Below are 23,162 nucleotides of genomic sequence, written 5' to 3'. Positions count from 1 at the left end.
ATGAATAAAATTCTAATACATGCTACAACGTGATGAACCTTGAAAACATTATGCTAAGTAAAATAATTCAGATACAAAAGGATAAATATTGTGTGATTTTATTATATGAGATACCTAGAACAGGCAAACTCACACAGAAAGTGTAATAGAGGTCACCAGGGGGTAGGGGAAGAGGAAAATGAGGAGTTACTGTTTAACGGGCACAGAGTTTTTCTGAGATGATGAAAAAGTTCTGGAAACGTACAGTGGTGATGATGGTTGGGCAACAATGTGAATATACTTAATGCCACTGAATGGTATATTTTTAAATGGTTAAAATGGTAAATTTTATGTTATGTATATTTTTCTACAATAAAAAATAATTTAAAAAATTTAACATCTGCTTATCAAAAGACACCATTAAGAAAATGAATAGAGGGAAAAAGTTTTAAAAAATTAAATGGCGGGCCGGCCTGGTGGCGCACTGGAGAGTGCGCCGCTTGGGAGTGCGGTGGCGCTCCCGTGAGGGTTCGGATCCCATGTGGAGACTGGTTCCCGCTCACTGGCTGAGCGCGGTGCGGGCGCAACACCAAGGGTTGCGATCCCGTTGCCGGTCCCCGGTACGGGCGCGACACCGAGGGTTGTGATCCCGTTACCGGTCAGTAAAAAAGACAAAAAGGAAAAAAATAAATAAATTAAATTGCTATTGCCGACTGGCCAAAAAAGGAACAAAAAGAAGAAAAAAAGAAAGAAAGAAAATGAATAGGCAAGAATAGGCAAGTCAAGCTGGTCAGACTGGGGAGAAGTATTCACAACACATATCTCTGACACAGGACTTGTATTCAGAAAATACAAATAATTGCTACAATTTAATGGAAAAACAAATCAATTCTTTAAAATGGTCAAGACTTAAAGAGACACTTCATAAAAGATGATATACAAACAGCCAATTAGCACATAAAAAAGGGTTCAACATCACTAGCCATCACAGAAATACAAATTAAAACCACAATGATATAAACACTAGTGGGGTGTACCCCACTAGAATGGCTGAAATGAAAAATGACTGACAATACCAAATGCTGACAAGTATGTAGAGCAATCAGAACTTAAACTACTTCAGAAAACTACATGGCATTTCTGAATAGTTAAACATACATCTACCCTATGAACCATAATTTCTACCCTTGGGTATTTATTCAAGAGAAATGAAAACATTTGTCCACCAAAAGCCTTGTACAAGAATTTTGTAGCAGCTTTACTTATATGGCCCCAACCTGGAAATATCTCAAGTAGCCATCAACAGCATTATGGTATATCCACACATCGGAATACTACTCAGCAATAAAAAGGAACAAACACAATATGAATGAATCTCAAAAACACATGGTGAGAGAAAAAACCCAGACACAAAAGAACATACTGCATAATTCATTTATACAAAGTTCTAGAACAGGTAAAACCTGTGGTGATAAAAATCAGAGGAATGGTTACTTTGAAAGAAATAAAGAAATTCTGGGCACAAAGAAATTTCCTGAGATAATGGAAATGTTTTCTATCTTAACAGGGATATAGGCTACATGAATATATGCATTCATCAAAACTGAAGTGTATGCTTAAGATCTGCATTTTACTTATGGGATTACACCTCAATTTTTTAAAAAAGGAAAGAAAAGTGGTTGGTTTTCGAGTTGCTTCAATTGTCCATGCTGCTGGAAGCATTGAAAGGAAATCCAGTTCTGCCATGCATCCATGCACACTTGCAGCAAATGGAAGCATGGTTCAGCAAAAAGAAGTGTTATGTAGCTCAGAAGTGTTACACAGCCCTAGCTACACTGATTCTAGGCGGGTCCCTGGGCCTTTTTCCTCATCTATAACATGCTGAAATTTAATGTCTGCTCCACTTTGGTGCCTAGCATTGCTATCAAAATGAGAGAGCGTATGTCACAGTATTGTGGAAAGTTAAAATACCAGGTGATGCTGGAAAAATAGGAAAGAGTAGGATAAAGACTTCCTCCCCTTCTGATTCTCCAGGGCCACCTATACCTCCAAACTTCACTGGGTGACTTGGGATTGGACCCTTAGTATGGCCTTTTCAACACCTGTTAGGCCTCCTTAGAGAGCTCTTTCTACTGATTCATTGCTACTATACAACCCTTCAACCTACCTCCAAAAACTTTTTTCTAAGCCCTGCTCAATGAGAGAATTGGGCCAACTGTCAAAACTCTAAACTATTATCACTAACAGGGATGGGGGAAACAATTAAAGGTTTAAAAAAAAAAATAGCATTCAGGTCACCTATCTGGTGAACTCATTAACTGGCAAAAGTTTTGGCACTTCCAAAGCATGTTGTACACTTGCTTTCTATCCTCCTCCTGCCTCCAAACAGGGGGCTTCACAAGGCAACAGCCATGACGATCTTTTACAAACAGCAGCAATCAAAGGGAAATTACCCTTGCCTCCAAGGACACGGGCTCCTCTCTGTCAGGCTTCACAATCACACTCAGGCTCTGGTGGGCAGACCTATATCAGCCAGGCACCCACCTGCTGCCCTTGGGATAGGGCATGGGAGTACGAGGGTCCCCAAGGTAACCAAAGTCCCAGGGGGCCCAAGAAACAGCAGACCAAACCCAGTTACCATTTACAGGGTTGAGAAAGTGATATCAAGAGACAGTCACTGAATCCTTCATTTTCTGGTCTTAAAACCCCAATAGTGCCAACAATAAACAGCCGGTTGGCTTACCTCTCATTGGACCGTATCATGTAGTCAGTAAATTCATGATCTCCCTTGATCACCTCCAAGGGGACCACAAGGTTGATGTCAGAATCGGTGTTCCGCAGCTGGTTAAGTTTAATATTCACTGAGAAGAGGTAATCCCGAACGTCATCTATGCCCACCTTCATGCCCTTGCACACCACATACCTGGCAGGAGGATACCCTGTCATTCTACTGCACAAGGGCTTCCCTCCCCACACATTCCTTTTCCCCCACTCCCTTGCAGAGTCACAAAGCTAAACAGTTTTCCTGTTCAACCTTAAGTATGCACAAAGAATAGCTCAGTCTCTCTGTGGCACAAAAGTTCACCTTGAATCCTTCCCTTTTATGTTAGGCTGAATTTCTACTCTCTATAAAGGTGGTTCCCAACTGCCCTATACGAGACAGACTGCATTGCCTGGGGAGTCTATTAAATTAGACCTGATGAATCAAACTCTCCAAGGACAGGGCCCAGAAACCTGTGTTTTTAACTAGCCACCTGGCAATTCTGATTGGTTGTGTATTCTCCCACCTTGTGTGTGGGCACTGCGTCCCACCTGGGATTCCTCTGAATGGCAGACCCCTTGCCCCTTCCCAGCCCATGCCTCTGAATGGCAGACCCCTTGCCCCTTCCCAGCCCATGTTCCGCAAGTATGCCTATTATTGGTCACTTTCTCCCAGGCCAAGTCGAGAATCCCCCACATAAGTGTGAAAAATGAGGCCTGTGGAGGAGGAGGCAGAGGCTGAACTGGCACATCACAAGACCAATTAAGATCCAAAAATCCTGATTCCTATTGGCTCTAATCACTTCTTTAAAGTTAAGGTTTTTAATGTAGGTCATACCAGAGACATGCACCAGGATTTGCTATTCTGACATTTAGCTAACTAGTCTGGCTAAAATACAAAGGAAGACCTCACCTCTCTGAGTTGGCAGGACGGCTGGTAATAGGCTTAAAGAGACACACTCGTTCAAAGCAGCAGTATAGCAGGTAGATGAGCCCCACACTGAATGGTGTGAACAGGTCAAAGGTTTTACAGATGAAGTGGCCTCCTGTATTTGAGAGAGAACACCAACAGCAGTCAGTGGGTCTATTCCAGGAGGTGGGTAAGGTAGTCTCAGGGAGTAAATAAAACAAAATCTTAAGGAACAGCACCTGGGTCCATTAACAGTGAGAGACAATTTAAGGGGGAAAATCAGCTTCAGGGGGGACTTTGGGATTTTATAGCCCTTTCTTCCCTAAATTCCTCATTTAGCCACCCATCACCTAATACAAGCAGGTTTTTGTAACTTCCCAGCCAACCCCTGTACATGCTTTTGTCCAACAGGGCCTCTAGTGGGTACTGGGGTGAGGAGACAGCTGAGAAAGTGTCACCTGTCCGGACAATGGACAGCGCCATGAGGAACTGACACAGCAGCAGCTGCTTGCTGAGGATCTCCTGCAGGTTCTCCTGTCCCTCTACTGAGAAACCCTGAAATAAGAGCACAAGGATTGGGGTGGGAAAGAGAAATGATAAAATAAGGACTGAGAATAATACCCCTACTTCATCTTTACCAAGAGTTCTTGAAGTGTTTTCTTTGATCTCCATTTGACTGATAAAGATACAGCTCAGCATTTAAATTATTTTGGCAAGTTTGTAAGGCTCGTTACGGATGGAGTGAGCACTAAGACCCAGGCCTAATTAGTGGACCAGTGCCACTTTCCTGCTCCATCTCTCCCAGCGGATGGAACCAAGTCTGCTTTCCCAAGAAGATGGTCCAGAAAAATTTTAAACTCATGTGGGAATCTAGGGAAGAGTAAGGCAAAATAGAGGTAAAATATCAGCTAGTCACAGGTCAACCATAAGATAGGAAACAGAATGCCCTGGTGAATCCCAAAAAGGTCCAGGGAGTAAGTGCACTGGGAACACTCTGCTTAGGCTCACTAAGCCACTGCACCGACCATTGAACAGGTCGCAGTCTGGTGACAGCAGAAAAGTTAGCACAACTCAGTATCACAGTAATCTCTCTCCCTGTTGACCAATAATTTACTCACAATACTCTCTTTCCTATTCTAAGACCATGGAGCTCTTCCCTCCAGCTGGCAGACTCTGGCCAGGGTGTTTGCTCAAAGAATGTGTGCTGCTGTTCCTAGTGGTCTCCCTCCTTGTGAGATTCCAACAGGGAGCAGAGAGCCAAGCTTACATAAAAGTAAAGAAGGCCAGGGGTTGAAGGGGAAGGGAAAAGGGGGAGTTGTTCAATGGGTACAGAGTTTCAACTTTGCAAAATGAAAACATTCTGGAAATCTGTTGCACAACAGTGTGAATATACTTAACAATACTGAACTGTACACTAAAACATCATCAAAATGATAAATTTTATGTTATTTGTTTTTTACAATTAAAAAAAAAAAAAAAAAGGCTGACCTCCATTAAGCTGGCTCCAGGCCAGGTCTCCCAGACTCAGTTCTACAAAAGTAAAAGCTAGATGACTCAGAATCATAAATGTTCAACAATGTCTTCCAGACTTACAGATGCTTCTCAAATGCATGCCTGATTATAGTCAATTAAAAAAAAAAAAGACCAGGCCACCCCTGTACATTGTCAAAGCAGAAAGACAATCCTTGAGTTTGCAACTCTAGCTGCCATACTGCAATGGCTACCTCACAAGCACAATCAGACCCCAACATTTGCTCAGCCTGAGCAGCCCCTCCCTCTCAGACAGCCCAAGCCTGTCTATCTGTCATTCCCTGCTGTGCACAATGCTTTGATGAAGGAGGTCATCTTCAGATCCCATGCTGACATCCTGCCCACCTTCACTTTCCACACAGCTACTGCTTGAGAGGCCACCCAAAGAGCTCCAGATGCTTTTCTCAACTCTAGCCATATGACCCTGGTGCAATTGCCACATTGACTATCCTTCCTCCAGAGTGAGTGGTGGCTCACTCCAGAAACGACTACCTGAAGTGTCAGATTAGTGAGTGGGAACTTCTGTTGGACAAAGCTGCAGTGGGCTCCCCTTTGTGTCTCAAGTAGCTACCCACAGACAAGGCCCCTTGAATGTTCACTTTAGCCCAGCCATTGGCAGAGACTCCCGTGGATGCCCCTGAGCTGTTGCCTTTGGTTATGAGGCCATCTGTCAGCCTACGATAGGCTTGGGCGTGGCCACATACAGAGAGCTTCTACTAGGAACAACACCAAGGTGACAAATGACAGAAATGTTCTTCCCATTCGGTTTTGCTTAGTTGATTTCAGTCACGGTCCTTGCCTCACCCTGTCTCACAACCAACCAAGGCCCTTTGACAGAGTAAGCTAAGAAGTTCCACCTTGCTCCAAGCAAAGGTGTCTATAACACCACAGACTTTCAAAATTATCATAGAAAATATGTACAAAAAAAAAAATGCACATCCCTACTATCTTGAGTAGTGAGCTACCATCTTCAGAAGCAGCTAAGACCCAAACAAAACAAAAACAATTCTAAAACCTCTAAAATAACAAATCTCTAATGCATCACTCTATAGAGAGGTCACCTACCCCATCAGCCATCAGAAAGTGGACACCCTTGCGATCTGTGTTATCCAGGACAAAATTCCGAAAAGCAGTGATGTTCTCCGGGCGGGTGATATCTCCATCTCCATCAATCCCACCCTCACCTGGCAGGACACAAGATTCGCAGTGAGCTCTTCTGCCCTGTACATCCCAGGAGCTGGGACACGAGCTCTCTGGGACAGCAAACATAGGCACTGAGTAAGAACTAGGGCCCATCTTGCAAGGCTGCCTTACAGTGATGGACCAGGAGGAAGAACAGGGCCCTGCTATAATAAACCAGAGTCCAAAAGGAGTTGATCAACCAAATCATCAACCGAAACAGAGGGCCTTTCTCTTCAAGACCCAAGTTGTATTTTTTTTTTCCTTTTTGTCTTTTTTCGTGTCCGGCAACGGATTGCAACCCTCAGTGTTGCACCCATACCGGACCGGGACCGGCAACGGGATCGCAACCCTCCGTGTCGCACCCGCACCTTGCTCAGCCAGTGAGCGGGAACCGGTCTGTATGTGGGATCTGAACCCTCGGCGGGAGCGCCACCACGCTCTCAAGCGGCGCACTGTAGCAGTGCGCCACTGGGCCGGCCCCCCAAGTTGTATTTAAAGCACCTACATCTAAGAACCAACATCAATTTTCTAAGAAGGACTGTTAAGAAAGGACTTAGGATTTGCTGCCAAATCACGACAACAAGATAGAGCAGGGATTTCTGTGGGGTTGCTGGGCTGTCTGCTACCCAGTGCATTTCACACCTGCGCCCATGGGGAGATGGGTGTGGGGTTTGTATTGTTAATAACCCTGCCAGTTCTCAGCCAGAGATCAGGCAGTTTCATTACCTCCTGTCACTACAAGAGAAGAGTGCTTCTGAAAGGAGAAATTAATATGGCTTTGATAAGTTTGCCTAGTGGAGTGTTTAACCTGTATTCTGCAGGGCCAGGGTAAAAAAAGTCCAGAGGAATCCAACACTCTGACATGGACTGTGAACCCCAGACTAAAAAAAAAAATGTGGCACACGGATAACAACTTTTTCCAACCTTAAGTCTCCAGAGAGGGGCTGTCCCTCATACATCCCAGTACCCTCCTCAGCATCCCTACCGTAGTAGGGTTCAAAGAGTTCACTGGAGGCCGAATAGAAGTCCTCCAGCTTGAAGTCATTAGGGCCCTTCAGAGTCATTCCAAAGCCCTTCGCATGCCACTTCTTCTTCCACAGCACATATTCTGAGAAGCCGCCTGGGCCTGCGCAGACATCAGCGAAGTAAAGAAGCTCAGCTTCCCGGTCCTTCACCAGTGGCTTCTGCAAAGGCAAGAGGTGGGCAAGGGAGGAAGGGAAACAAGATGGCTCAATGAGAACAGGAAGAACAACAGGGGGGTTGGGGGGTAGAGCCTTTCAGCAAGTGTAATCCAGAGCTACCGCCAGGGTCACAACACCCAGGAAATGTATTTTCTATAATCAGTACCCTCTGGAGTTGCCCACCTACCCTCAAAACACCCCAAATGCCTTTCATACCACCAGGCCCACCCAGACTCCTAATAAAAACATCTTCATGAGTATCGGAGTGTGCATTTTTTTCTCAGAGTCCTTTTGTCACTATATCCCACCTTTCAAGAGTCCTACTAAGCACAATAGATGCTGTGTGCTCCACATTACAGATAGGGAAAAAGAGGTACCATACACAAAGTAACTTGTTCACAATCAGTCTGCAACAAAGCTAAATTAGAATCCAGCCGCCCTGACCACTAGATTCAGGTCTTCCTATCTCACCAATGTGTGGGGACTCTAACATCGTCCCCTCCAAGCCCCAAGGACCTGCTTTTCCAGATCACAGCCTCTTCCTTCCTTTCCCCCTTCCTCCTTGGTTCTCCCTTTTTTTTCCCTTTTCCAATTAACTTTTTATTTTGGAATAATTTTAGATTTACAGAAAAATTTCCTGTACCTTTCACCACTTTCCAATTTTGTTAATACCTTTATACAACCATGGTATGTTTATCAAAACTAAGAAACCAACATTGGTACATTATCATTAACTAAACTCCAGGCTTTAGTCAGTCACTAGTGTCCTTTTTCTCTGTCCCAGGATCCAATCGAAGATACTGTATTGCATTTGGTCTCATTACTTTTTGCACTCCCTTCCTTCTTCTGCCTTTGCCTGCTGCTAGCCAGGGGGGCCTGGGGTGGTGCACAGTTGGGAGCTGATAAGGCAGGGAGGGAAAGAGACACTGGTGTGCAGCAACAGCAGCTTCCAGGCAACCCTCAGAGCACCCACCCACATCAGGATTGACTAAACTACAATAATCATTTGAATTTTGATTTGATTACATTTTTGGCCCCTCAAATAGCTTTATCTTTTAAGTTTACGCTGAACCCAGCACTAGTCCATACTGTGTGTTTACACTTCTCTTTTATGCAAATGCTAGAGATGTTTTAACCCACACCTGAGCCCTAGATGGTGAATTCTACCAACCCTCCATAGCAGAGAGGATGGATCATCTGCACTGGTGACAAGAGGTTGAGTTCTATGAGTGGGTGACTACAGAGGACTACGGTTACCCTGGGATCATGATAACATTCAGCAGGAAGGAGCTTAGGAACCTCAATCATCCCTCTTTACAGGTTTGGCATTGCTGAGTGCTTGTCCAGTTCTGTAACTGCTAGATAAAGATCAAAAAGCTTTAGAGGAAATAGTTATAAGAAAGAAGTTTTGTTTGGTTTTTTTGGCAGCTGGACAGTTAAGGGGATCTGAACCCTTGAATTTGGTAGTCATAAGAAAGAAATAGACACACTAATGTTCATAACCCAATCACTTCTAGGTAACAAGGGTTTTGATGATAACTATCTGGCTTTATCAAAACAGGAAAATGAGGGCCAGCCTGTAGCTCACTTGGGAGAGTGTGGTGCTGATAACACCAAGGCCACAGGTTCGGATCCCTATATAGGGATGGCCAGTCAGCTCACTTGGGAGAGCGTGGTGCTGACAACACCAAGTCAAGGGTTAAGATCCTCTTACCGGTCATCTTTAAAAAAAAATTTTTCTAAATAAAAAACAGGAAAAAGTCTCTGGAGAAAGTGACTTTAGCTAAAAATAAATTTCATCATCCTATGACAATCCTGCCCCAGGCATGCTGGGACACAGCAATTCTTTCCCCCACTCCCCACTACCCCACCCCATCATTCTTTGTTCCTGAGCCATCAATTACTCATATTTTCAGATTATATGCATTTGCACACAAAAAAGACCTACTGGCATTTACCAAGAACATTATATAGCACTTTCCAGTCAGCACAGTGGTGAAGAGGCAGGGGTCCCGAGTTTAAGCTCTGCACACACTGCAAAGAGGGAAAACAATGTTCCTCACCACTGGCCATGCCTCAGCCCCAGGCTCCAGCCTCTCTGGGTGAACCACTGGTCCAAAGCAAGACTGGGGGAAGGAAGGGGAATGATCAATGAGAGCATCTCACCTTCAAAAAGAGGGCATATATGGGGACGGCCCGGTGGCGCACTGCTATAGTGCGCCGCTCGGGAAGTGCAGCGGCGCTCCTGCCGAGGGTTCGGATCCCACATACAGACCGGTTCCTGCTCACTGGCTGAGCGAGGCGCGGGAGCAACACCAAGGGCTGCGGTCCCGTTGCCGGTCCCGGTCCGGTAAGGGGGCGACACTGAGGGTTGCGATCCATTGCCGGACACGGAAAAAAGACAAAAAAAAAAAAAAAAAAAGAGGGCATATAGGGGCCGGCCCGTGGCTCACTCAGGAGAGTGTGATGCTGATAACACCAAGGCCACAGGTTTAGATCCCACATAGGGATGACCGGTTGGCTCACTGGGTGAGTGTGGTGCTGACAACACCAAGGCAAGGGTTAACATACCCTTTACAGTCATCTTTAAAAAAAAAAACAAAAAGAGGGCATATATATATGTTCTCTAATAGATCTGCAACATAACCAGCGCCACTTTAGACAAGCCCAAGTACAAAATGGCGCCACCCACCTCCTCCCCTCCCCTCGCCCCTTCCCTTTACGAGAAGCCTCCTGACTTAAAAAGAAACCCCTTTTGCTTCTGCCAGGATGCAGTTCTCCACCCCGATCCACATTAGCATAATGACCCTCCTTGATGGTATCAGCCAGCCCTTGGCACACTCTATAAGCTCCACCACCCCCACACCTGTTGCTGTCCCCTTTCCAGGGCAGCCCTGGGCTGCCTGCCACTCTAAGCCCAGCCAAGCAGATTTTCCTTCTTTAATAAAACTTGAACGATACCTGGCATCTCGGCTCACTTTCTTTCGCTATGGTGCCGAAACCCGGGAAGGGTTTTGGCAAACGTTGTGGACGATCCCCTCTCTCTTGGGGTGATTGGCCCTCAGCTGCCCTTCCTGGACCTGCCAGAACAGGGTCCACTCGGGACTCTCTACTTTTGCTGTTTCAGACCAACACATCCAACACGAGCCTCAATTCAGGGTGAGTCAGTGGGTCTGTCCTGCCTACTTCTATAGTTCCCCCAACTACTCTCTCTACAACTCAGGTCTCTACAAAAGCCCAGGCGCCTGGCCGAGGGAACCCTTCTTGTGCCCCCCAGCTACTGAAGGATGCTTCATTAGCTGGTTGGTGGGCTTTTTTTTCTCTCGAAAAGAAGGTGGGCAACAGAGAGGATGCTCTTTGTTAGCACGTTTCTTCTACCAGGACTGACTGCCCTTTCTCACCCTCTAAATGGGATCCTCACAACCTAAACCTCCATGCTCTATGTCCTTGGGCCGTCTCCTGGCCAATTTCTCAGCCTCCAGGGAGACATTAAAACTCGAACACCTCATTACAATGGATCCCAGCGGCCACAAGATGGCACTTGATTTAGACACTCACCAAAATGGCAAAAACTGTAGATTCCTTGTTCAGGCTTTTTCCTATCTCTGAATGTGTTCTTCTCTCTGTCAAAACTGTCCTGTCTCAAATTCTCCTAGCTCATGCTCAACCTCTCCTTCCAGACTTGGATCAATCTTCTGATCCATCAGCCCTCCACATTTCTCTCTCTTCCAGATGCTTGTCCTCAGCCCATCTCCTCCCCCTTCCATCACGTAACAACCCTGCCTCAGCTCCGGCTTTTTATAACCCTTCTGTGAAGTGGCTGGGATGGAAGGAATTGTCCAAGTCCATGTACAGGGAGCAGGTCTGGATGGCAGCTCAGGTACATGCTCAAAATAATAGGCGGCCTGTGGGAGTCGTTGCTGTTCCTTGCACAGACCCAAATTGGAACTACCAGGCTGGCCACAGGGATCAGGATCTCCAGGATAACATGATCACACAATTGATTTATGGCCTCCAAAAGGCTACTCATAAGTCAGTCAATTATGACAAGCTTAGAGAAATCACACAGAGACCCACTGAAAATCCCAGTGAGTTCCTATCCTGCCTCTCTGAGGCGTTACATGAATACACATGTATAGATCCAAACTCCCCTGTGGGCATGGCCCTGTTACACTCTCACTTCATTACCCAATCAGCCCCTGATATTCAAAAAACTATAAAAGAGATCAGGCCAAATACCAGCTCCTGGCTAATGCCATACAAGGCTCACATACTCCAAAGCTGGATGTCTCAAGGGGCAAGCCACCCAAGAACTGCTTCAAATGCAGTCAACCGAGCCACTCAGCATGGGCCTGTCGTAACCTGTCCTCACTGCAAATGGCCAGGTCACTGGGGGATTGACTGTGCCACTTGCCAGAGAGGGAGTGGCCCAGTCCCCAACCTACAGCCTTTGGCTTCACGGCCATTGGCCCAGAGTAACTTGCCTTGTAGCAGTTAAGCCAATCTCTTTTGTCATTGATACAGGGGCCATTTACTTTACCCTCCCTAAGTATGCAGGACAAACAACCCCATCCTCTATCACAATAGTAGGGGTCATGGGATCAGAATACTGCCCACGGATCACTCTAACCCTTTCCTACACCCTACATCACCACCCAATTCACACACAAATTCTTAATAATGCCTCAATGCCCAGCCCCTTACTGGGACAGGACATTCTTTTCAAATTCAAAGCTACTCTTACCCTAAACACTTTAACTCCAGCTACAATACTCCTGTTACAGGCCACACCCAGACCTGGCCGCTGGGGCTTCCACCTTCCCCTCCCTCTCAGACAATGTCAATCCCTAGTATGGGACGCTTCTTCTCCCTGCATTGCTTCGCACCATTCCCCTATACTTGTTAAACTGCTGAACCCCTCTTTGTTCCCTGATGTCCCACAGTACCCCATCACTAACAAACCCCTAATAGGCTTAAAACCCACTGTACACAAACTCCTTTCTTCTCATCTCTCATGGCCTACCCACTCACCTTTTAATACACCCATCCTTCCAGTTATAAAGCCTAATGGCTCACACCATTTAGTACAGGACTGATCCTGACACATACTATTCTAACAACTTACTGGGACAGTACTACCTAAGGGCTTTCAGGACAGCCCCCACTTTCTGTCCAGGCCTTAGCTCAAGACTTACCTGAACTTCCCCCAACCTCTAGGACTTTAATACAATATGTAAATGACCTCCTCCTTTGTAGCCCCTCCTATGAGGATTCACAGGCCCACACTGTTGCTCTCCTTAATTTCCTGGCCTCCAGGGGATATTCAGAGTCCCCAGCAACGCCCAAATTTCCTTTCCTTCAGTTCAAGAGCCTAATTTCTGAACTCCCTGCTCCTACCACAAAGGGTGAAATCCTTTCTTTCTTGGGGCTTGCAGGGTACCTTCGCCTATGGATTCCTAACTTTGGTGTGCTAGCAAAACCACTTTACAGAGCAGCCAAAGGGATCCTGCCATTCCTTTAGATCCCACAAAACCCATTCATTCTCCCTTCCAGCAACTAAAAGCCACTCTCTTCACAGCCCCAGCTCTATTTCTCTCAAACCTATCTCATCCTTTTATCCTATACGTCACCAAAACCCAAAGATTGGCAGTCGGGGTTCTGGGACAAAAGGCAGGAGATATTTTCTCCCCAGTTGTCTCTCTCTCTAAACAACTGACACCACAGTTTGAGAATGGGCCCTTGTTTATGGGCCTTGGCGGCAGCCACCCTTTTAACATAACAAAGCTCTAAAATAACTTTTAAACAACAGTTAAGACCTTCTCAGCCATAAGGCCAAGTCAATTCTCTCCCTTTCCCACCTACAACTTACTCACTTTACTTTCATTGAAAACTCCCAGTTCTCCTTTAAACCTTGCCCTCCCTTAAAATCCAGCCACTCTCATCCCCAAACACTCATGACCCTTAGAATACAATTGCATGGAAGCTTCAGACCTCTTTCTCAATCCCTTTCCACATATCTCCCCGCATCCCATTACACGGTTTATAGATAGGAGCGCTACCTCCACGCCCAACCCCTGGCAGGTTATGCCATAGTAAATCTAACACAAGCTATTGAGGCTGCACAACTCCCAAAGGAGGTTGGGGTTAAACACTGCAGAGGACACCAAACCTCCAACGACCCCATAGCCCAGGGAAACAAACTGGCGGATTTAACCGCAAAACAGGCTGCTCAATCACCAGGCTCCCACTCTTCCTCTCCTGCTCAGGCCCTTCTCATGGTTGCCACACCCTCACCCCAATACACACCCCAAGAAATACAACACCTCCAATGTTTGGGAGCACAGAGAAAGGACAACTGGTATACTGTCTCTGGTTGCTATGTTCTCCCTACTACACAAGCTAAGCAAGTCCTTTTAGATTTCCATAATTCAGTTCATATAGGCTATGAACTCCTACTACACCTTCTTCAGCCCTTATATTACTCTCCCCACAAAAGGACATGCTATCTTCTAGCCTTAGTAGATACCTTTTCAGGTTGGTTTGAGGCTTTTCCCTGCACTTCAGAGGATGCTACAGCAGTAATACATGCTCTCACCTCAGAAATCATCCTTCATTTTGGCCTACCCACCAGTCACTCACTCACCTACAGGTTGCCCCCTGCAAGCCCACAGGCCTCAGCCCTCTCGAACTTACATATGGTAGGTCCTTCACTTTCACACCTCTCCTTTCCAGCTCATTGCCTTTAGGCTAGTATCTCCCTACTCTTTCACTCATTAGGAATCTTCTTCGGGAACAGGCCAACCTTCTATTACCTCATCCTTTCCCCACCACCCTCTCAGACTTTAAACTGAGCAAGGGACAGCAAGTGTATATTAAAACCCGAATCCCAAAGCCTCTCTCTCCATGTGGGGAAGGGCCTTATGCAGTACTTCTCGCCACCCCCATGGCAGTAAAAGTACTAGGAAAGGCCTCCTTGGTATCACTTATCCTTGGCAAAAATAGCCCCTGAGACTTTACCCAGAAATCTGCTAACACCAAGCCAACCCCCAACCCAACATCTCCTCACACTTCGTCCATTTTAAGACCCACAGAAAATCTCCAGGACCTCCGCTCTTCCCCCAATCCCAGAAGAAGGATGATCTTTCCCCCAGTGATTATTCTCTCACTCTTGCAAGCCCACTTCACATCCCTCACACAAGAGCTACTATTATACTATCTGTTCTAGTACTTGCTACAGGATTGGCAGCAGCTGCCCCAGAGCAGTGTAACATTATAGGAAGATCTCTCCTGGCATTTCTTTTTTTTTTTTTTTTAAAGATGACCGGTAAGGGGATCTTAACCCTTGACTTGGTGTTGTCAGCACCACGCTCACCCAGTGAGCGAACCGGCCATCCCTATGTGGGATCCGAACTCGGGGCCTTGGTGTTATCAGCACCGCACTCTACCGAGTGAGCCACGGGCTGGCCCTCTCCTGGCATTTCTTTACCTCCTGTCAGTAGGATGCTTCTTAGCAATTTCGTTGTGGCAATGTCCCCTTTAAATTCTTTTGGCTCCCTAACCCTTCTCATCCTTCTCATGTTTTTCCTCCTATCTCAATGCCCCCCTTACCTGGAACATGGAGATTCCAGGTCCGCAGAGATGATGCAGTCGTCAGCGAATCAGACTGGTCCCCAAGCGACTCATCTCTCTCCCACTTCATGAGAAACTTTTTGTGGTCACCCTCCTCCCTGTCTATGCAGCCCATAACATTTCCACAAATGTCTCTTCACTTTCTTCTAATCTCACCTCAGTGGGGACTGTCAGCGTTACACGGGGCCTGTCCAAACTCTGCCTCACTAACACCAAACGCTACCACTCACTTACCCCCTCCTCATCCATGCCCTAAAACTGGAATATATTTCCTTTGTAAAACTACATTATCCTATTGCCTGCCCCCCAACACAATTTCTTGCATATTCTTTTGGCTCATCCCTGACATCACCCTCCAGACAGATGGAGAGATGGAGACAGGACTGGGACTAACTTTGGCACCCACTCTTAGGAAGTGCCCCCTGCTCCTGTAGGGCACTAATTGTACCTTTTTAATTGGGGCAGGGATCCTTCCTGCAACTGGAACTGGCATAGTGGGCCCTGCTACTGCCTCTCAATTCTATCAAAAACTCTCAGAAGAACTAAGCATAGATAGCATCTCCTCCCCCCACTGACAGGTCACCTCACTTGCGACAGTCGTTTTACAGAACCATCAGGCCCTTTACTACCTTGCTGCCGAGAAGGAAGGCACGTGCCTCTTCTTGGGGGAGGAATGCTGTTATTACATAAATGAGTCCAGGGTGATCCAAAACAACTGAAACCATTTCACTAAACCCTTGGATACCCAGGCTTATGCCCCTACTAGGACCCCTAGCTGTGTGTGCCTCATCCTAGTTTTTGGCCCCTGTCTCTTTTGGTGTTTCTCTAATTTCTTGCAGGAAAGTATGCAGGCTTTCACCAATCAAAAGGTCACCAAATTGTCACTGAAAGGAGGATATCAGCCCCTCAGAATCAGCGACCCTTCCCCGGAGGAATACAGCCTCCCCACACGAAACCAATACCCCACCACCTAAATCTTTTATTTTTTCCATATCTTTGTCCATCTCCAGCAGGCAGTAGCTTCAGAAAAATGAGACCTCTGCCCTTTTTCCTACACTTAAAAGGCAGGAATAATAGATCTGTAACAACCAGTGCCACTTTAGACAAGCCCAAGTTCAAAATGGCACCGCCCACCTCCTCCCCTTCCCTCCCCTCTTCCCTTTATGAGAAGCCTCCTGACTTAAAAAGAAACCCCTTTTGCTTCCGCCAGGATGCAGTTCTCCATCCCGATCCATATTAGCATAATGACCCTCCTTGATGGTATCAGCCAGCCCTTGGCACACTCTATAAGCTCTACCACCCCCACACCTGGTGCTGTCCCATTTCCAGGGCAGCCCTGGGCTGCCTGCTACTTTGAGCATAACCCAGCAGATTTTCTTTCTCTAATAATGCTTGAACAGTACCCGGCACCTCAGCTCCCTTTCTTTCAATCTCATTCTGTGATTTCTAGCACAGGCCATGACCAGGAGGTCATTTCGTGGAAAGGACAGTTGGGGTTCTCAGCTCTACCGCTTACTGGCTGTGCAGTCAAGGGCAAGCACACAATTTAAGTCATTCAGCTCAAGCTTCCTCAACTTTAAATTGGGACTAATGTAGATATTTCTCAAGGCTATTGTAGGATTAATTAAAGTAGTTTATGTCAAAGATCTTTATAAACTGTAAAGTATTAAACAATGTAAGATGATATTATATTCAACTAGATCAACTTCCTTGGAATCAAAACTCTTGTCCTTTTCCATTTTTTCCCTTTCCTATACTGAGTAAAGTACTCTACTCTCAGTGGACACTGTAATGCTGTCTCATTTCCTCCAGATAGGATTGAAATATAAAGATCTAAATTCACTTTTTGTCTCTGTTATGCTTCATAGACAATGTTTTCTACCTCAACATCACCCCCAGGCACATAAATCCCTCATGTAATGTAATAGTTTATAATATGCTTCCTTATACCCCAAGGATCTAAATTCCCTTCCTTCCCTTGTCTCTTCCAATTGTTGTTGACAATTTCTTTCTTTTCCTCACCTAGTCCCTTTTCTTCCTTTTACCACAACCTGCAGCACCAGAGATCTATTTAAAAATCTCAGAGTCTCTTCCTCCCCTTCCCACCTCCCAACCTCTCTATAGTCAAAGCTTCAAGTTCTCCTGCTCTTAGTTTATAATTTGCCTGTTCCAAGAACCACTAAGACCCTGGCAAACCTGGGTGTGTGGTGGGCTTTCAGCCACTCCTTCCTCTGCTGGGAACTGCTCTAGTGTCTCTGTTTGCCTGAAAACCACACCAAGCCTGCTGGGCTTGGCTGTCACTCTGGTCCTTAGGGGAAAACAGAGATGAAAAAAGATTTAAAACATTAGGTGCTCGAGAGAAATCACTTTTTATAGAGGAATGTAGAGAAACATCTCTGAAAGGGCAATTCTCCATGGCTACTAACAATCAGTTCAGGCCAAGAAGCTGCCTAAAGCATTACGAACATGGCTGCCTTTTCCTATGTAAATGACATCTCCATCCTCGACCTGAATGGTACCACCCTGGTGCCTACTTCATTTTCATGACAGCAAAAGACAATAACCAGATACCAGCTGCTGGAGGCGTTTATATTCAAAAAGATGCTGTGACTTCCCATCAACTTGACAGAACTCCTCTGCCAGGCAGGGGTTTAAAGGAAATCATTTGGAGCTCAGAAAATTAAATCAACATTATATCAACCTAATTTTCTCAATATGCTAATTCCAAGAGCTCTTTTGTGCTGCCTGCTGGTACTGGAAAATTGGGAGGGAGACCTGAGAGAGAAAAATGGGCAAAGGTTGGAGGGTCTACATGCCAGTTTTACAATCTCGGAGGAAACATGTAGGTGGAGCTGAAACATTAAAGAACATGGAAAATAAGTTTCTTTAGCTGGTGGATAATCAGGGGGTTTAGAGGAATAAGGATGAGTGAAGCAGAAACAGGTTTGGGGATAGCTGGCTCTTGGCCCTGTCACTGTCAAAGAAAACTAACTTTCTAGGACTGGGTAAAAATGCTTTGAAACCCTAAAAGGAATTCCAGAATGAAATTTCCTTTTTTATTTCTCTATCTATATGGAGGGTCTGTGTTCAGAGAAATGAGATGCACCAAAGTAGAAAATCATTTTGCTCTACCACTTCTTGAGAAGGGCCAGAGCTTCATAACTATGATCCCACACAAAGCTTGTTCAGAGAGGCAGAGAAGAAAAGTGGCACAGTCTGAAATCACAGATCTTAAGAGTGTTTTGGTTCTACCCCAGTCCTCTGGCAGGTTAGTAAGGGTTTATTTCAGAATGAGGCAGCTGAGGCCTAAAGAAGGTATGAACTTAAATGATGCCATCTGCTTCATGAGGGCTGCATCTCTCCCCACCACACCCCAACAACACAGACTAGATTTTCAAGCATGAAAGTAATTTTAAATAGACCAGTGAAAATGCCCACTGAAATGTCCACATTTCATTCAACATTCAAACCATATCTCCAAAGTACTCCCCTCTCATACCAGAAATAGCACCCAAATCAGACAATGTCACAAGTTTCAATTTGGAAAATAAGCTGTAAAGACTGTGTTCACCCTTCTCACTGACCCTACTCTACCTCATCCACAATGTGAAGGAGGAAGGCTAAACCTTCCTGGTGGCAAGTGGCCTCCAAATTCCAATGAACAAGAGAAGCTTTATAAACATCATAGCCCTGCACCCTTACCAGCTCTAAAATCCACTAGAATGTCCAGACATAAGTGTCATGGGGACACAGATCACATCTACCTCATTCAAAATGATACATCCAATGCCTGGCACAAAGCAGGAGCTGGATAAATATATGTTTAATGAATGCAGGAGGGTAATCCAGGCCCTAACTCATGGCCTCACCTCCCTGTTCCCTAGGCCTACAGATGCCAAAGCTGCTCATTTTGCCCAAGAATGTCCCTTCTCCACTGTTGCCCAACTCTACTTCGAGTGAGCAAGAGGATCTGCAGAGTTGGGGGCTGGGGCTTTGGGCCTGCAGCCCTGGAGACAACTGCTTATTGGGGCACTCCTGGGACCATAGAAGCACTGTGGGACCCTATCTCAGGAGCTCAAAGCAAAATATATCTCTATCACACAGTAGGAATACTCTCCTAGCATTGAACAAATGGCACTTTCTGAGCCACTGAAGCTTAAGCCCACTTAGCACCATGAATTCAGAAGCAGGATCTTGTTCTCACCCCATAAGAGTCCCGTGGATTTGTGAACATGCGATCAAACACAAAATCCATGTTAGCCATCTTCATTGCTGCCCTGCAACAAAGCGAGACAAAAAAGCGTGACTCAGTACCAGATGTATGCAAACCTGAGGCTCGAAAGAAAAGGTGGAGAGATGCATGTCAGGGGAGGGGAAGAAAATGTCAGCAAACCTGTTTAGGAAGAAGACTCCTCGGATCATCTCATAGGGATTGGCCCGGGTTCGAGCTCGCCGCATCTCCTCCCCATCCAAGACATCAAACACACTCTGCCAAGAGAGAATCAGAATCTTAAGGTAAGCATCATCCCAGCCCCTCTGGGATGGAACAGGGGTCTTAAGAGCTTGTGGTGCCTGACTCAGCCCTCTGAGGAGCTAGGCTCCTGCTGTATCTCAGCTCTGAAATGATTAGTCATGTGACTCTAGACAAATTTCTCCATCACTCTGACCCTCAACAACCTCACCTGTAAAATGGCAAAATATAAAATATAAGCAAGTTCCTGGCACATGGCAAGTAGTTTACAAAAAAAAAAAAAAAAAAAAAACCAGTTGCTACACACACAGCCACCTCTGGGCATTGCTAACCCTCAGAGCAAATCTGTTTCTCCACTCCATGCCAGCAGCAGCTTTCCAAGGAATCAAAGTTCTGAAATTATTAAGGCTCACTTGACTGTGGCTTGCTTACGAAATGAACCAACCCCAGGGTTTTCTGATGGCAACTACCATACAGTTGAGATCTCTTCTACCCTCAAACTCTCCTCTCCAATTTCCCCTCTGGGAAAAAAAAGAAAAAATCTTCATTTCACCTGAGTTCCAGTCACCTTATGGATATTCCAAACCCTATGCCTGACAAAAAACCTCTGTGAGGCTAGTCTGAGGCCCTCATTCTTCTCTAACCCATTTCCTCCTGGAGTGCATTCTGCTCCAGGAAATGTGCTTCCTGATTTGCAATCAGGCCAAAAAATGTTGTCAAGAGGAGGCTACCATTCACCCCGGTGCTTTGCACCCACTATTTCATTTAACTCTCACAACAACCCTGAAAAGTGAGTATTTTCTCCCCATTTGACAGATGAAAGAACTCAAACTCAGAGAAGCTAAAGCAACTGGTCCAAAGCCACACAGCAAAAGAAGTTGTAGAACCAGGATTTGAATCCAGGTCTATCAGATGCTAAAGAATGATTCCAAACCTTTCACTATACCAGGTCCCCTCAAGATTGCAAAGAACCAATCCACTGAGGATAAGTGAATCCTTTCCTGGCTGCTGACCACAGGGATATCACAACACTACAAGGCAGGACAGTTACCAGGGAAAAGGATGCCAAGTCACACATCCAATCTCCAGGAAAAATCTTAACTTCAGCCCTCCCACAACTGACTTAAAAGGAGAACTGGAAAAGCCTAGCATATCACCTCACATAAGGTTTTCAAGTCTGGATCTAGCCACAAGGACTTACCTTACACTGCAATACACTGTGAAGCAGCTCTTCCCCACAAAACTCTGTTTCATCTTCAATAATCATCTTTTTCTACAGGGAGAAGAAAACAATAAATAATGACCACATGTGACTACATTTTAGGGGATGGAGAAATTAGGGTTCCAAGTGAGTAGAGCAAGAAGGGGCTCGAGTCCCTGCCAAGAAACATCAATCCCTGAGGGGTAGGAAAGAGAAAATCTTAAATCCCTCTTGCTACACTCCAGATGGCTGCAAGATGAAGCAGCCTCCTGGGAGCTCTGAGTAGAACACCATATGGATACAAGACTTATGAATGCTGAGGCTGGGAAAAGCAAACAGGAAGGAGATATTCAAACTGTTTGCCCTAGAGCATGGAGGCAGAAGGATGGGGAATGCCCCAAATGACATAAGCCTGTTTCCACCAGGAAGCCTCTCACTCTGTGATGAGTACAAATGCATGATACCAGGCACTGACTTGGTAGCATTATAGAAAACAAGGGCTCAAAGTGCTCTCATGGGAATGTCAAGTCCAACCCCCTGAGAGAGGCTACCTCTAAAACCAATGATACTCAAACTTTGTAGTCTGAGGTTGTACTCTCAAAAATCAGACCCCAACGAGTTTTTGTTTATGTGGGATAGATAGATATCAATGTTTATTATCAGAAATTAAAACTGAAAAGATTTTAAAATATTTCTTAATTCAGTTTTTTAAAAAACAATGTTATATTAACATAGATAACATATTTTTAATGAAAAATAACTATTTCCGGGCCGGCCCGGTGGCGCACTGCTACAGTGCGCCACTTGGGAAGCGCGGCGGCGCTCCCGCCGAGGGTTCGGATCCCATGTGCAGACCGGCGGCTCACTGGCTGAGCGAGGAGCGGGGGCAACACCGAGGGTTGCGATCCCGTTGCCGGTCCCGGTCCGGTACGGGTGCGACACTGAGGGTTGCGATCCGTTGCCGGTCACGAAAAAAAGACAAAAAGACAAAAAAAAAAATAACTATTTCCAAAAAAAAGTTTAGTGAGGAGAGTGGGTACTGTTTTCCATTTTTGCAAATCTCTTCGATGTCTGGCCTAATAGAAAAAGGTTAGATTCTCCTTTCTGCTCTTGCATTCAATTAGTTGTAATATTACCTGTCATAGGCTCTGGAAAACTCTACTGGACATTTGCAAGAGAATGAGAGTGGAAAGGGTAATTAAGTTTTCAATATCATTATAAAAAGTTTTGGCTTTGTGCACCCCCTGAAAGGGTCTTGGGACTGCTTTCTAGACCATACTGATTTGGTAGGCATCAACTTTATTCCTACAGTTTTCTAGAAGGAGATGTAACAATTCCCTCATCACTGAGGACAAGGACAGTGCCTTTCACCTACCTGGAACAGTGCCTTGCAGTGACCAGAATATACATAGATATACAATAAGCCACTCCAAAAAGCATCCATGAGGAAAAGAGGTTTTACATTTTGTCTACGTTGCAAGTTAAATGACTAGGAGGGGGAAAAAACCTGTCTGCCACATATCCCAGGGGCATATTTGTAAAGTCCAGGACACACCCTCTTGGCACAGTTTTATTCCTGTCAGCATGGTCAGAACCACATTTTTCTTAAACTGCAAAAATACATACATACTGGATTTGAGGAGGAGAAAAGTCAGAAGACAGCCAAGAAGTCGGTACATTTTGAAATCCTACCTTTCCCACAACCATCCAATCGCTCATTTCCTGAGTGTCAGGTATTTCGGTGGTACATTCTGGGAACCATGACACTTGTTCGCAGGCACTGGGCTACAAACAAAAGAGAGGCAAGTAAATCAGGTAAGACAGACCCTCGGGGCTAGTCCCAACTCACTAGGTCTTCTCAAAAACAATCAGGAAGGACTCAGACAGACTGAGAAGGGTCCAGGCTGCTGAGGCCAAATGCAGTGCTCAGACATGAGCAGTTAGTGCCAGAATTCTAAAGTTGAACTTCTGAAGGCAAGCTCCAATTCTGGTTAGAATACTTAGAAACCTCCCAAACCTTCAGATTCCTTTCATTTGTCTCCATGTTATTTGATAAGTACCTACTATGTGTTAAGTGCTTAGAATGCAATTAAATAAGGCATGGTCCTTGACCCAAGGAGTTTACATACAGAGCAGTGGGGACACAGAGAAGTAAACAGGCAGTTATCACATACAAGAGAAGTCTATGATAAGGTAATTAAATCAGGCAATGAGTCTCACCTCCTGATTCCTTCAAAGTGTTATTCACAAAATAACCCAGAAATTGGTAAACAAGACTCCTCACCCATTCATTCCAAGACAGAGCAGAAATTGGCATCT

The 23,162-nt window shown here is 45.5% G+C and overlaps 1 protein-coding gene across 2 annotated transcripts in view; it reads right to left on the bottom strand.

The window, feature by feature from the left end:
* Positions 1 to 23,162, bottom strand: part of CMTR1 (cap methyltransferase 1) — a 59,454-nt gene that overhangs the window by 18,859 nt on the left and 17,433 nt on the right. For both annotated transcript variants that reach the window (XM_008568435.1, XM_008568434.1), the window contains exons 5-13: positions 22,536 to 22,628; positions 20,844 to 20,915; positions 19,565 to 19,659; positions 19,376 to 19,448; positions 7,347 to 7,545; positions 6,245 to 6,363; positions 4,108 to 4,204; positions 3,653 to 3,785; positions 2,723 to 2,902 (exon numbers count right to left, since the gene is read on the bottom strand). In XM_008568435.1, coding sequence (XP_008566657.1) covers positions 2,723 to 2,902; positions 3,653 to 3,785; positions 4,108 to 4,204; positions 6,245 to 6,363; positions 7,347 to 7,545; positions 19,376 to 19,448; positions 19,565 to 19,659; positions 20,844 to 20,915; positions 22,536 to 22,628 — 1,061 coding nt within the window. The remainder of the gene's footprint in view (positions 1 to 2,722; positions 2,903 to 3,652; positions 3,786 to 4,107; positions 4,205 to 6,244; positions 6,364 to 7,346; positions 7,546 to 19,375; positions 19,449 to 19,564; positions 19,660 to 20,843; positions 20,916 to 22,535; positions 22,629 to 23,162) is intronic.

This window comes from Galeopterus variegatus, unplaced genomic scaffold (assembly GCF_000696425.1).
Source record: "Galeopterus variegatus unplaced genomic scaffold, G_variegatus-3.0.2 Scaffold409, whole genome shotgun sequence".
NCBI classification, from domain to species: domain Eukaryota; kingdom Metazoa; phylum Chordata; class Mammalia; order Dermoptera; family Cynocephalidae; genus Galeopterus; species Galeopterus variegatus.
This window is presented reverse-complemented; position numbering and strand designations above follow the sequence as displayed.